At 36.7% G+C, this 14859-nt stretch overlaps 1 protein-coding gene across 1 annotated transcript in view; it reads left to right on the top strand.

Moving 5' to 3' along the window:
• The window catches only part of ZDHHC17 (zinc finger DHHC-type palmitoyltransferase 17), a 65399-nt gene that overhangs the window by 19444 nt on the left and 31096 nt on the right, over positions 1-14859 (top strand). The window contains exons 3-5 of the mRNA XM_039704046.1: positions 4895-5017; positions 8231-8308; positions 9666-9810. Coding sequence (XP_039559980.1) covers positions 4895-5017; positions 8231-8308; positions 9666-9810 — 346 coding nt within the window. The remainder of the gene's footprint in view (positions 1-4894; positions 5018-8230; positions 8309-9665; positions 9811-14859) is intronic.

Raw genomic sequence — 14859 nt, forward strand, 5'->3', positions numbered from 1 at the left:
ATTGAAAAGGGTTTATTGGTATTTGTAATTTTCATCCATTATGCTCCTTGTAAGTTCTCACAAAGACCTAGGCATATTTTGTATCAAAAGTAGTCAGTCTCTGTTTTTTATTTTGCAAAAACTTTTGCTGGAGTAAAAATTTTAGTGTTTGGTTTTAGTACCTATTCATACAAAGAACACTTTTCACTAACTTTGTTGTAAACATGTCCAAGAGCATCTAGATAGCTTTAAAAGTTGTACTGTCTATGCCCTTCATGTTGCAGATGTTAGAAGGTGTGTGTAATTTTTTGCCATCTTATATTTGGTTATAGCAAAATTGTTTGGTTCATAGAAAGTCTCCACTGTGTTTTGAAAGCAGAAGCAGACCATTCATCTGTATTGAAAAACTATTTACAGAGGAATAGTAAAAAAATCATCCATGCTTGTCTTTGGTTTTCTTCCACTGTTATATTCAGAGTTCTCACTGGAGCTCCAGGGAAGGAATGGAATCTTGTTTAAAAAAAAACCCAAAACTGTCACAAGTGATTTAAAAGTGAAATTTAATGGTGATATGTTGGGTACATTTATTTCTATGGTCTGGCAGCAGTAGCCATCTGTCATCCAAGGCAGCAGTCATAACTTTAAATATGATGTCTTGGAAAGTGTCCTGTGTTAAAACAAAAAGGTAGCAACTTTGTAAAGTTAAAGCTGAGACAGCTTTAACTTTACAAAGCTTTCTCTTTTAAGCTGAGAAACTGAAAAGTAGCTAAAGTTCTCATGCAGAGAAGCATATGATGGGCTGTCACTAGGAGAATAAAATCTGAGGGACATTAATGCTTGCATTGTGTTCTTCTGTTCTGTTGAGAGTGAAATAGACACTTTTGGGTTGTAGCGAGTTTGATCAAATTCCAGCTTTGCTGAAAGCAATTTAAATGACCATTATGAACATGGGTGTTAAACATTAATGGTATTAATAAGTGCTTTTGTGACATCTGGAAGATTGAGTCCCTGTGCTCAACTGTTATGATTTCATTATCACAAGATGAACTTTTCTGTTAAGTTTTATTCAATGAGATCATTCAAAATGAAGTTGTGTGCATTGTGAAATAGTGCAGCATAAAATATGAATTATGTTGAATCTTGCCAAGGAGAAAAATCAGTTAGAGATATGGCTTTTTTCATGACTATTTCTCATCAGTCATAGGGTAACTGATTTTAAAAAAGATATCTATGGAATAATTAAAATTGGTAAAGGATGGCCAAAGGAACAGTTACTCCTGGCTCTTTTCAGCTGGTCACAGGAGAGAGTGGACAGACTGTGACACAGGTACACATCCATTATTCCTGGTTATTTGTGCCCATGGGGTTGATTGTATTGCTGCAAGTGAAATGTACTGACTTTCTTGTGGAAGGGTGAGACTTTTTTAACCACATTAGTAATATGGCCACAACTGTCTCGACAATTTAGGGCTTTGGAACAGTATTTAAGAGCTGAATTTCTTCTGTCTTTCAACACTACTCTTAATGGTCTGTTAACTAGCTCTTGAGTTAAACCTTTTCTGTTGAAAATAAAATTGTCTTAAGGTTAACACAAAAAGCTTGAGAATGTGTTAAAGGCTTTGTTGGTATTTACCACCATTATTCATGGGAATGAGATTTCCAAAGAGGAAAAAAGATCATTTTTCTGTTAATTGCGTTTCCACTTCAAGCAGCTTTGATTTGAGGCAGTGAGCTCCTGGTTTACCTACTCTTTGTTGGCATGGTGATGTGCTCACTGTGGAGAGATTCCTTGCTATTATTGCGGCCAAATCTAATGTTAATCGTGCTGCAAAGCTGGCAGTGTCTATTTTCAAGAGTCTGTGTATTTGTAGACAAAAGAATAGATTATGGATTACGTATTTCAAATTCAGAAGGCAGTAGGGTACTGTTTTTCAAGGTTTTAAGGTCAGCATATCTTTAACCTGCAATGACAAAATGTTACAGGTTAGTTACTGAAACGGCTTAGAGACTGTGGTAGCAAAATGAGCTTGCACAATAGTATTTTTGTCCTGGGCTAATCTCATTTATTTCAGAACAAGACAAACTCAATAATATGCTTTAATTATGCTCCATATTGATGTTTACAGCATCACCCTCTAGAATTCACTCAGATGCTGAATATTTGTTGGATTAATAGATCAGTCTCTTGTGAGGATTTCAGTCTTACTCTCCATTACCCTTGAAGGGCATAGAGCCCTCTATAACAACATTACTAGCATGATTATGCTGAGTGTCTGAAATAGGTGACTTTGTAATTTTCTAACCTAACAGTGCATCATGAACCTTTGGAGAATGCAAGGTGAAGTCAGCTGCAGCAAATTCATGGAGCAAGGCAGTAGGTTGTATGTGAGAGAAGAATGCTGCACTTCTGGGATGGATCTGAAGAAGCCATAGCTGCAGCAGATTCAGTGTTTTATTTAATTGTAGAGAGCCTGGTGTTTCCAGGAAGAGGAACAGATTGTTGTCAATTCCTAATGTTTTTAGCAGGCAGATTTTGTCTGTCAAGATCCTTAAGTCCTCTTTGGACAATAAATGGAAGAGCCATAAAATTATACCTTGTGTGCTGCATCTTCAGTAAACAGTTATAATTATGTTCAAAATACTAAATGTAAATTGCTAGAAACAGACAAACTGAGAGTGACTTAAATTAAAAAAAAATCTGTATACGTCATTCTCAGTGTCACTTTTGGAAAGAGCTTTATTTTCCTATAAAGGCTGTTCTGGCGTATTGCAGAATTTTATGTTGTGTTTTGTGGTGAAGTACTGTGACTTGTGGATTGCCTTCTAGTGGGAAGAATGAGAAGTCTGTGATGCTAAGCCCAAAAGAGTGAATCTATTCCTACTATTCCTTCTTGCATCTGAGGCCATGCCAGCAGTCTTTGCCCAGGGCCTCACCACAGTGTACAGGTGAATTCTAGAAGGAGGTGCTTGTAAACATCAATGGAGCGTAATTGGAGCATTGTGTGGGAACTGGCAACAGCATTCTGCAACAACAGGCTGCAGGGTCACTTGTGACAGCTTTCCTTGGTTTTCATACATCTTAAGCCAAGTCCTTCAGAAAGTAGCATCATATTTTCTGTAAGACTGGAGTTTTGCTTTTAATTAAATAACCTGACAAATAACCACTCCAACCTCCTCCCCACAAGAAGCCCCGAAGAATAATCACCACTCTTCCCCCTTCCTCTTAAACTGTCAGGGGGCTTCTCGGTTATTCCTATCTTGGCAGCATGGCCTAACAAAAACTTGGGTAGTAATCAAAGCTTACTTTCAAGAAGGTTCACGTTGTGTTGTGCAGTCAACTTGATAGCACACTCATCTTAAAGCATTGTGCATATTGGCCATAGCTGGCCAATAGTGATGTCGTGGTTTAACTGCTGTGCAGCTGAGCCCTGCACAGCTGCTTTCTTACTTCCCTCTGCTGGGATGGAGAAATTGACCAAAAAGGTAAAGATAAACAAAGTTTATTACATAAACTAAAAGCTGCACACAGAAGCAAACCAAAGAAAGGAATTGGCAGCTTCCCATGGGCAGGTGAGTGTTCAGCCATATCCATGTAATGGTTACTTTGGTGGGCGAGCACCTTCATTCCAGATGTCCCTCCTTTGTTCCTCAGCATGCTGCCATGCAATATTGGATATCTCGTTGGTCAGTTGGCATCAGCTGTCCCTGCTGTGTCCCCATCCAACTTCTTGTGCACCCCCAGCCTGCTCACTGGCAGGGGAGCATGAGGAGCAGCAAAGGTCTTGACCTGTGTCAGCACTGCTCAGCATTAGCTGAAATATTGGTGTGTTAATCAACGTGTTTTGCTCACAAATACTAAACATAGCCTGATAGGAACCACTCTGAAGAAGAGTAACTTAATCCCACCCAAAACAAATATGTGTAGGGAAAATTCTTATCCATTGCAAGAAAGCTTTAGATGATTGCCTCTTGCATTTTATAGGAAGTTAAAATTATTTTATCCTTGTGTTCTTTGTATCTTTCCGATAACTTAGAATATTTAAAAATTCCTACTTGTTGTTTTATACTGCTTACTTAAGCAGGATGAGAGCCAGCTAAACTCAGCCTTAGGCAATACATTTTTTAAGCTGGTGACTGTTAAAACTGATAGCAGGGCTTAGGTGAATTATTTCTTACATAATGGTTTCAATTTGTAGTTTAAGTGAAGACAGCAAGTTATCTCCAGCAGGAAGGAGTGTCATAACAGCTGACTGGAGTAGAACAGCTTGTCAACAAATGGTTCAGTTGCCATTCTGTATGAATCACTTTCCAGGCTGCCTTCAGACACTGTAATATGGTAATGTAATATGTACTGTAGAAGGATCAGAATTTGCTGTCTTGGTTTGGGAAGTCCTTCTTTCCCCCATCTCTCCTCCTTTCTCTTGACTCCTTGTTCTTGCCTGACCTGCCTTTTGTAGTCCTAAAATGGAATGTACTTGAGCTTCTTGTGTTTGTAGTTGGCTTGATGATCTTATCTTCTGAATTTTAGGAAGATACAGTCAAATCAGCTGACTTACGTTTTATTTGCTCTTTAGGAGCTGGAAAGGAAGGAGAACCAAAGAGGGAGAAGGAGATGTAGTGGAGTCCCTGGGAAGTGAACAGTTACTTAAATTTAATATACTACTGGTAGATATTTTGCCTTGCTCTACAGTGCAGTTTTCTGTGGACAAAAGTTTTGTGTAATACCTTGATTTGATTTTTGCCAGTGGAAGCTTCTTGTTGCAAGACATTTGTAATCATGTAGAAAAAGAAAGTAAAGCTTTTTCTTAATTTCTCTTCTGTTGAAGATTTTGTATTGTGACTGAAAGGATGGTGTTTGCTGAATGCATTTTAATCTAAGGTAAGCATTTTGACAAATCTTACTTTATTCTTCAAGGTATGGAATATATGAAAGATGTAGAGAGTTGGTGGAAGCTGGTTATGATGTTCGACAACCAGACAAAGAAAACGTAACACTTCTCCACTGGGCTGCAATCAACAACAGGATAGATCTGGTGAAGTATGTATTACACTTTAAGTTTAAAATTCATTATGTCCTTAAAAAGGTTGATTTCTGTTTTTAAGACAACTGAATGTCTTTAAATTTAATGTGTCTAATTTGTCCTTTTTTCCTTGACAGTATGTCAAAGCTCTTGTTCATTAATGCATCTCTACCACTGTGATGTACAGCATTGCGTTTTCTTCCCCGTTTACTAGCATGCATGTAACTACTGGCTGTCTATCTAAAATTGCCTTCTCTTGATACAGTTCTTACACTTCAGGTTCCTCTGTCTTTGGATGATCTTGATTTTTTTTGTATCCCTCACCTTATTTTATGCTCTCCCACTCTCTTTTTGCAAGGCACTAGTCTATTTTATTTCTTCAGAATTAAACAATTTAGTGGTTTTTTTTATTTGTTCAGGCCTATCACATCTTTCCCCAAGTGTTCTCAATTTCCCCATTATGCGCAGTGGATAATTTCATTAAGTATGTTGGCTCTTAAGCTTGGTACTGAAGAGATAAAGTTGTTTACTCATGTGATACCAGATCTCAGTGTCTTGTTTAGTGAATGTTGACTATGTAAGTTCATTCCAGTGAAGCAGCTTAGCAGCTTGTCGTTCAGGAGTGCAGGCTTGGAATTAGACTTCTCTTATTTTTAGTATTTCTTCATCCCATCTATTTTGAGACTTGAAATTCAGTGTACATAACAGTGAAACTCATTGATAAGGAAAACTACAGAACCTTTTCATATTTCTATATAATCAGGGATGAGTGTCTAGAATACCATTCTGTTCTCATAATTGCACTGGTCTATTGGTATCTCTTCAACTCAGCTTTGTAAAAAAGCAAAAAATGGCCTTATGTCTCTAGAGTTACTTACTTCTTATAGTAGTTCCCCATCCCCTGTGTCAAGCTTTCTCCAGACAAAGATTTGTCTTCTACTTTTCCTTCTTCTAATAACAGTGGCTGCATGCACTTTGATTCCTCAATCACTGAATGCAAGCAGAGGTAGTTTTCAAATGCCTGCCAAAGACTTAGTGATCCTAATGTGGAGATCAGTGGAAGTATTTTCTTCTTAAGATGACCTCTTATGAGATCTGCTTGCTTTGTGTGTAAGTAGTTTGCTTAAATAGAACTTGCATGCCTGGCATCTTCTGTTGGAAGCTTAGATGACTCACTGAGAGTAGGATTGCCCAGTTCCTTCTTTCTTCAGGGACCTTCTCACCTAGTGCAAATTTCCTTCTGCAAGATCTGCTTAGACAAATAGACAAAGTTCTCACTCTGGTTTTGCAGAAAAATCTTACCATTTTTGTATATTGAAACCGAAATGCAGTGATAAATCTCTACCAAGTTTCAAAACACCCTTAAAGAAACATAAAATGTTATTTCAGTGTACCATCTGGCGGGAGATTGTCGCCTTGTCTTTTCCCAGTTGTCAAACTGCAAGTTCTTCCTTCTAAATAAAACCTACTAACCAGTAAGCAGTTCTTGCTGTCAGTAGAATCTGAACAGTCCCTGTATTTCTGCAAGGACCAGTATTTGAATGAAGACAATCTGTTTCGTGCTCACCTCCCCATGAGTGGCTGTCACATCAGAGATGAATCCAAGCTTTGACTGTGAATTTCTCTGTGCTGTCTTTTTATCTAGGCAAGATTTCCTTTGGAGCTCCTTCCCAAGGGGGAATAAATAGCTCTTCAGTTAGTAGCCGATATTTCACTGTAACAAAATTACTTTGTTTCTTTACCATATAATGTGCTTTGTGTTTTCACCTAGGTGGGACAAAGACTTTCACAAAATCTCTGGTTTTTCTCATAAAAGACTTCCGCAGAAAGATGTAGAAATTTTGTTCTTTTAGTGTTGGAGGCCGGTGGAGTAGACTGTCCTGCATGAATCAGAGCAAATCTTATTTGTCTTTCACTGTTTGTTTTTTTTTACTTTGGCAAATCTGTTGAAGTACTCCATTGTGTCTGATGGCTCTTAAAGCAATTGTGTAGAAACTTTTTCTTTGGATGTGTTTAGTCTGAGGTGCATTTTTCAGTTGCTGTTCCTAAAGGTTCCTAAAAGGGCTGTTTTTGAAATTTCATTCTCTGAATTGATAAGCACTCTAGGAAATGAAGGTAGTTACTTAAGAGTAAGTTTTTTCAGGTTTTTCTCTTTGTTGCCCTTCTTCTTGCCATGTCTCGAAACACATAGCAGAGTTTGAGATGGCAGAAATTCAATGCTGAGGATTTCAAGGACAGCTCATGTGGGTGGAAGGGCAGTTTTCATATATACCTGACAGGTATTTTCAAAGTGAAAAGTCTGTAGGCACAGATACTTGAAATGTGCAAACACTTACAAATCTCCAGCTAGGTATAGACAAAGGTTAGACAGTGCTGAATGAAAAACTAGAAACCTTCCAGGAAGGCCTGTATTTGGAAACAATAATTTCTTTATAAAGCATGCATTTAATTTTACAAAGGAAAATAATATTTTTAGGTTAGTGTCCCAGATAAAACAGTAATTACAACAGTTCACAGAAACATTACAAATGACTATGAATATGAATTATTGCAGTTAAAAATAGGTAACTTATTTTGTTCTTACAGATAGCTCATCTTCTTATAATTGTTGTTGAGGGGAAAAGAATGTCTATCCTATAATTGAGAAATATTTTTAAATACTCAGATGATTTTTGTCCTTTGATTAATAACAATTGAAAAGTATGTAAAAATTTTATTCCTTCACTAAATGTGTAACTTAAGTGTGATCTTTGGGATTAATGACTTCAGCAGGGTTATTCCAGTGATACAAGTCTAATAGCATATACTTTTACTATTTAACTAAAATTCTCTAAAAATTATAGTCTTAGAGCACCATAATCTTTTTACCAGTAATTCAGAATTCTATTTAATGCAACATAATATTTAAGAATAGTTTATTAAATACTTCTGTGGTAGCACAGTTTGTACTACTGTACATACTGTACAATGTGTATAGCAATTGTTTACCTTAGAATAAAATTAGGAAATAGCATAATGTTTGAAACACTGTAGGAGGCATCTCTAGTCTCCCAACCCATGTCAGAAATGCAAGAAAATTGAAAGTATATGCATGACCTCTAAAAAGGAAGGTTATATGAAGTCAAGAAAAGGTTCTGGTCCTCTCATCTGTAACTGCCTATTTTGTATAACATCAAACATGCTCACCTGTGTCCTTTCTATTTAACCAAAACAAATTTCTGTTATTTCAGGTACTATATATCAAAAGGTGCTATTGTTGATCAGCTTGGAGGAGATTTAAATTCTACCCCACTTCACTGGGCAACAAGGTAGGAAAAAAACTTTTGAAATTTTCTTCTCTCTTTTTTTTTTTTTTGCTTAACATAGAGTACTGATGGTTTTATAGAATTGTTGTATTTTATGGAAATAGTTTGTACTAGAATTAATACAGTCTTTGATAACTGGGCAAACTGTGAACGTGGTGTGTTTGAACTAAAAGAGCTTTCAGCAAATGGTTTTTTCTGGCATAGAGGAAGATGATTACTACAATAGGAAAACAAGTGAAGTATAGGCACCTTACCTTACTCTTACTTCTGAGATCTTCTTTTTGTCAAGTCATGTGAAGTTCAGTGGCACTTTTGCAGATGGGTTGTAGGATGATTTCGGGTGACATTGTCCTTGGAGTATTATATTGCATATGTGGATTTTTTAAAAGATGTACTTAAAATCAGGGTTCTTATGTAGAAGATGATCAGAGAGTGATAAATGGCTGGAAAAATTGAAAACAGGCTTCAAGCAGTACCTGCTCCTTCAGACAACCTAGAAATAGGTGGGAAAGAAACAGTGCCCATATTAATATTTTTAACTGTAGATGGCAAAAGGAGACTTGGAAAATTAACTTTCAGAAGATTTAATGTATCAAAATGATCTGCTAAAGGTGAGGACTTGCTTGTTAGCCTCTATTAAAAAATTTAGCCTCTATATTTCTTTTAGTTACAGAACACAGTCTGATTCTGTGTTAATAGCACAAAATCTTGACTAAATTTCCTAGTGTTCATTCATACCTGTAATCAGTTCTGTGAATCATTGTCCAAAGTGGCTTCTGAAAAATTGGAAAGGTCTTTTGCTCATGTCAGTAACGGTGTACTGACACTTAGGCACTGTGTCTAAAAGAAGGATATGCCTCTGCTCATTATGCTAAAAAGATGCATAAGCTTTTAAGATAGTGTGGAGGAAAAGTAGACCTTCAGTTTTCCTTTTTTTCCCCCTACTTTTGTTTTACTGCAGTTTTTAATCCCCACAAAAAGTGAGAGTATCTAGCCAGTTTGACATCTCTTAAAATAGCAGGTTTCATATGCAGTTTGTAACAAGTCACAGTAGACTAGATTTCTCAATCATAACTTGGATTTTTGTTGACTGTCTTTTTTGCTGTGCAGTACAGATAAGCAAATTGAATGTGATGAGTGCACTATATGCATAGTATTTCTCATATGAATGAGTTTGCTTACTCACTTGGAGAATCAGATCATGGCAGTTGCTCTTTTTAAAGTATGAGTTAAAGTGTGGGAGTTCTGATAGTGTAATTAACTGCTAAACGTGCTTGTTGTATTTCATTATTCAAATTTTAATAGTTTTCCTGCATATAGTTATTCAGTTGTTTGTTTTTTTGTGTTTTGTTACATTTAGACAGGGTCACTTATCCATGGTTGTACAGCTGATGAAATATGGGGCAGATCCGTCGCTAATTGATGGAGAAGGATGTAGCTGTATTCATTTGGCTGCCCAGTTTGGACATACTTCGATTGTTGCTTACCTGATAGCAAAGGGACAGGTAAATTTTAAGTAATACCATATTTAAGTAGATTCTACTAAATTTTAGGGTAGAAACACAGTTGAAACTTACACCTGTCTTCAAGGAGATGCAAAATACTTGCTTGAATAAATATAAAAATAATTCCATGTCCTTTTTTGTAGACTACAGTGTTGATGTGCCATTTGTTAAATTAATTTCCTGCAACAGTCATCTGAGTACTTCAGCTTTAATTCACACCTGCCTAATGTAGTATATGGAAATTCTGATTCTTTATTTCTAATGAATTTAATCTTTAAATGTAGCTATGACAATGGTAACAAGTGTTGTAGAATTCTTCAACAAGAATGAAACAACCCCAAACCTTCTTGCTAGCCCGTTACATTACTGCTAGATCTGTAAAGTGTGTATATAATGTGTATTCATTACTGTTCCTGTTATGTCTCATCTGTTGTTCTGTCTGCTCAAAAACATGATTGTGTTTTTGCTACACACCCTGCACTGTAATCTGTAGATTTACTCACCCATGGGCATGTGCCTGAAGCACAGATTTGATTTACTGTGCGAACCATACAGAAAAGTTAAAGCCCTCCTCTTGTATGACAGTCCTACTAATGTTGTTCACACTTCTGTATTCTGTATTCACTTCTTATTCTTTCAAATACCAAGTGAGATATGATCCAGTGAGTCATGTAGACTATGAAATCAGAGAGTTTGGTCTGTGTAAAACAAATACTGAATTTGCTGCAGAAAATTACTTACCCCTGTACATGTGAAAAACCCAAAGCTATTGCTCCAGGCAGTATTCAGTTTGTATCTGTTTGGTAAAACAGTACTTAGTGTATGATAAGAAGTAAGCTAGGCAAAAGAAGCATCTGATCCTATTCTGTATAACTGCTGTTTTGTAAGAAATAATGATTGGAGAGGAGGGTGTTTTTATGAGGAGCAAGTTTTGTAATTTCTTTTCAAATTATGTATAATTATATGTCGGTTTTATGTTACCAGAAAAATCTTGCTGGTACTGCATAAGTGTGAACTTGTTTAGAGCATAGCATTAATAAAGTACTAATAGCCTTTAAAGTATTCTACTGTGGTTTTGCAGTCTCCCTGTGTTTGTCTTCCTGTTTGTATACAGATTTGTCCTGTTTATTTGAACATATTGAAAAGAATCTGTATGTCTTTACATGAGTACATACATAAAGACACAAAGAAATGCCTTAAAATATAAAACTGTTAGTTGGAAAATAGCTCTTCTTATCAATAGTTTTTAAAACAAAGTGCCTTAAAATTTAAAACTTAGTTTGAAAATAGCTCTTCTTATCAATAGTTTTTAAAACACTGATTTTTATTAAATCCCTCAAATATTTTCAAGTATGATTTTGGTATTCTTTTTATGATGTAAATTTAAATTAATATTAACAGTAATTTTTCAGTGCTTCAAAAAGTTCAGTTTGAAAAATTATGTATTGATTTGTGTGTTTAAAATCTAGTAATATCAATAGCATTATAATAACAATCCCTAAAATGATTGCTCTCTAGCTATATTACATACAACTACAGAAACTTTAGTTTATCTAGAAACTATGGGAGATACATGATTCTATTTTTAAATTTTCCTTCAGTTAGTACTGAGGTCATTAATTTCTTCTCTTTATTTCTTTCCCCATTTTCTTGGTGGTGCTGCGATTTGGGTTTGGAAACTTGAACTGCTTTTGATTCTGTGGGCTTAGCCTATATACTGCTACTTATTTTCCTTTTGTCTTTACAGAGACCAGGTTCCCTTATATCCAAAGAGTAGGCTAGCCCTTCTTCTGAACCTAATTCTAGTACCTGTGTGGCAAATGACAGCTAAATAAATGTCAAAGTGAGGGTCATGTAGGCTTTTGTGCTGTGTTAGTTCAGGTCCTGATGCCTTTGTGAATGAGTGTGGTCAAAGAAAAGCCAACTTTCATAACAGAGTAGAGGACTGGCAGGTGGATTAAGAAATTGCTCCTAATTGCTACCTTGTTCATTTTTGAGGCAGAACTGGAACCCAACTTCAGTGTTGCTGTTTCACTTTCTTCTGGGCTGCAGCAGCCAATGGTAAAATTTCCAATCTGAGGCTTGAGTCCAGTCCTCCAACTTCTGGAGTGTGGTGAAGGAGAAGAACTCATGTTCAGTTGCACTCTGGCTTTGATTGGAAGTGAACCCATTTTCCTGCCAGCAAGAACTATTCAACCAAGAGGCAGCAGTGGCTGATAGATGTTGCTTTTTGTTTAGTCATGCCTCTTACTGAATTCTGAAAGACTGATACCTGGCTGTATAAGAATTTGAACACATTATTTGCATCAGTAGGTTGCCTGAGTCAAAATCAAACCTGGTACATGATGTAAAAATAATTAGAAATCAAGTAACAGAATCTGTAACATAGTTCAAGTTTAGGTAAGATCTTGATTAAAAAAAAAGGCGAGAAAGAAAAACTGAAAAAGAGCTTGAAGGCACTTAAAAATGTGCAATATACAATTTTATTGCTTGACATTTTGCTTACGCTACTTAAAATACCAGAGGCATATCAGGAGCATATACAAATATTCACCTGGAATAAGTTAAGATACAGATGTGATATACAAATGGTTGAATAATGTTTTCTCATCCTGTGCATGTGTGAGGTAACTTGATCACAGATAATGAGTGACTGTAAAGTTGCTTGTAGGGTAAAACTATGTAAGAAATATTCTACTTCTAAAATTATAGTTTATTTCATACGCATAGTTCTACTATCACTTTCATAGTTTAACTAGCACTCACTCATCAAGTACTTTTTTTTCCCCTCAGAGTTGCAGTTTTGTATGTTAACTAATGTCTTGAGCTATGTAGGGTCACCTGAGCTATGGCCTACAAGTAGGTGAGAAGATGCCAGTGTGGTACCGGCAGCCATGGTTACTTTGGTGCTGTGATCCATGGGCAGTGATCCTCAGTTGCCACTGTGGCTCCTTCTCTCCACCAAGCTCAGGCCAGCGTTAAGACACTGAACCACGTATTTTATTTCCTAGACCAACTCAGAGCACATTACTTAGAGAATTGTAAGTCCAGTTGTGTTCTTCCTTATGATTCAAGACTGTGTTTGATGGACTAGGATATTCAGAACAGAGCTTTTGTTTGAAGGAATGGAGGCAGTTTAGTTCTGTGTTGTCTTCTTTGTTGGTCTGTGCTCTGTTCTGTGGGACTCTTACAAAAATCCCTGCTTTAATAGAAATCTTTAAAAATCTCTGCTTCTAGTCAGTAACTGGCACATCTTTTCTAAATTAAGAAAAATTGTCAGACTTGCATCAGCCTTTCTGATAAATCTTCTTTGCTATATGCTTTTAAAGCCTTTTTCCTTTCCCTGGACAACAGTTCATGTGAAAGAGATCTTTTCCTTATGGAGAATAGGATTCTGAGCAAAGATGTGATGGGTCTTTTCTATGAAGGTCTGTATTTTGTGAAATAAGCAGTAATGGTTCTAAAGAGGCTAAAACTCCTGGTTCCTTTCTGTGTGATTTAATGTAATTCTAAGTAAGATCTCTTGATGTTTTCTATGCTTGCTTTATCACAATACTGGTTTGACCATTGCTTGTTAAATGTCCTGGTAAGCCTAATGCTGCTCTGATCTCTAGCTGCTCTTCAGAATCCTTCCTTGTCAACTCTTGCTAGTATAAAGTAGTATTAAGCAGCAGAAGAGTTGCTGCAACTCCTTTTCATGCAGAAAGCTCTTTCTCCCCAGTTTTTTTGCCTCACTTAAAAGCTTTTTGTGCAATCTTGTATTAGTGTCCTAGGATTAAGTCTGGTTATCTTTGCATGTGAGAAGTTTTTTCTCCTTCAGAACCAGAGTTATTGTACTTTAGAAACAAGAGGAAATTTTGCCCATTGTGGTTTACAGAATTCACACTTGAACCATGTGCAGAAGGCAGCAGTATGTGCAACTTCTGATCATTGCATCACTTATTGTTTGAACCTTTGGTTCTTGCAGGGCTTGCACCATGTCCTAACAGCACAGGCACACGCCTCCATTAGCACTGATGTGTCACTGAGAGTTAAACAAGAAAGTAATGCTCAAGTGCCTGTTGGCACACCATAGAATGGAAGAAAAGTCTCTTAATATGAACCAGTAATATGAACATACTCTTAATATGAAGAGTATGAACAGTCTCTTAATACAAACCAGCAGTAAACCTGCTGAAGGTTTACTTTTTTGCCTCAGCCCTCTCTTTGGCAAAAAAAGCAGGAGCAGAGCTTCCTTTCTAAAATGTCTCACTTAGTGTGTGGTTATAGTAATGATCTGGAGAAATAACAAGGAATTTTTGATGAGAGGTTTGTTAGAGCACGTCTGCTATCCACAGCTACATCATCTTTATTACATCTGTACAACAGTATGCAAGTCAATGTCAGCTGCTTTGCCTCTTGTTAAAGTTCCTTTGAAAAGGAATCTTCTTCAGACAACGTAGTAGCTTAACATGAGTTGTAGCTGTAGCCTACGTAGGTAACTTATGTGTAGGGAATGCTATGGAGCTGATGGGTTTGGGTTTTTTCTTTTAGCTGTCACCTAGTGTGAAAAGTGTAGTTTGGATTTGTCAGGTGGAATCATTGAAGGAGTTGTTCTGCTTACATCTAAACACATTCCTACTGTCAAAAAGAGGCGCTTTTTATATATGAAATGTCAAGATAGAAGACTGATTGTTCATGTTGCAGTAATTTGTACAATCCTCCAAGTTTGTTCACACAATGTGAGCTGTGAATCAGTCATGCTTCTCAAGGACAAATGAACTTGAGATCAGGCTGTGGTTCTAAGTTCCTTCATGATTTCAACCACAGGGGGTTAAAGGCAGTGCCAGCAGTTGCATAGTCCTAGTAGGCTCAAACGGATCTGTCTAAGTTCCTTCGTGATTTCAACCAAAAAGGCAGTGCCAGCAGTTGCATAGTCCTAGTAGGCTCAAACGGATCTAACCTATACAAGTACTGTGGGGAAACAGAGTTGGATCCTGACCTCAAGCCATGTAACTCTTCTGAACAAACAGTACAAGCAAGTAAACCAAGTAACTGTTCTTCTTCTCC

Source organism: Passer montanus, unplaced genomic scaffold (assembly GCF_014805655.1).
Source record: "Passer montanus isolate IOZ18808 unplaced genomic scaffold, ASM1480565v1 scaffold17, whole genome shotgun sequence".
Taxonomy (NCBI): Eukaryota; Metazoa; Chordata; class Aves; order Passeriformes; family Passeridae; genus Passer; species Passer montanus.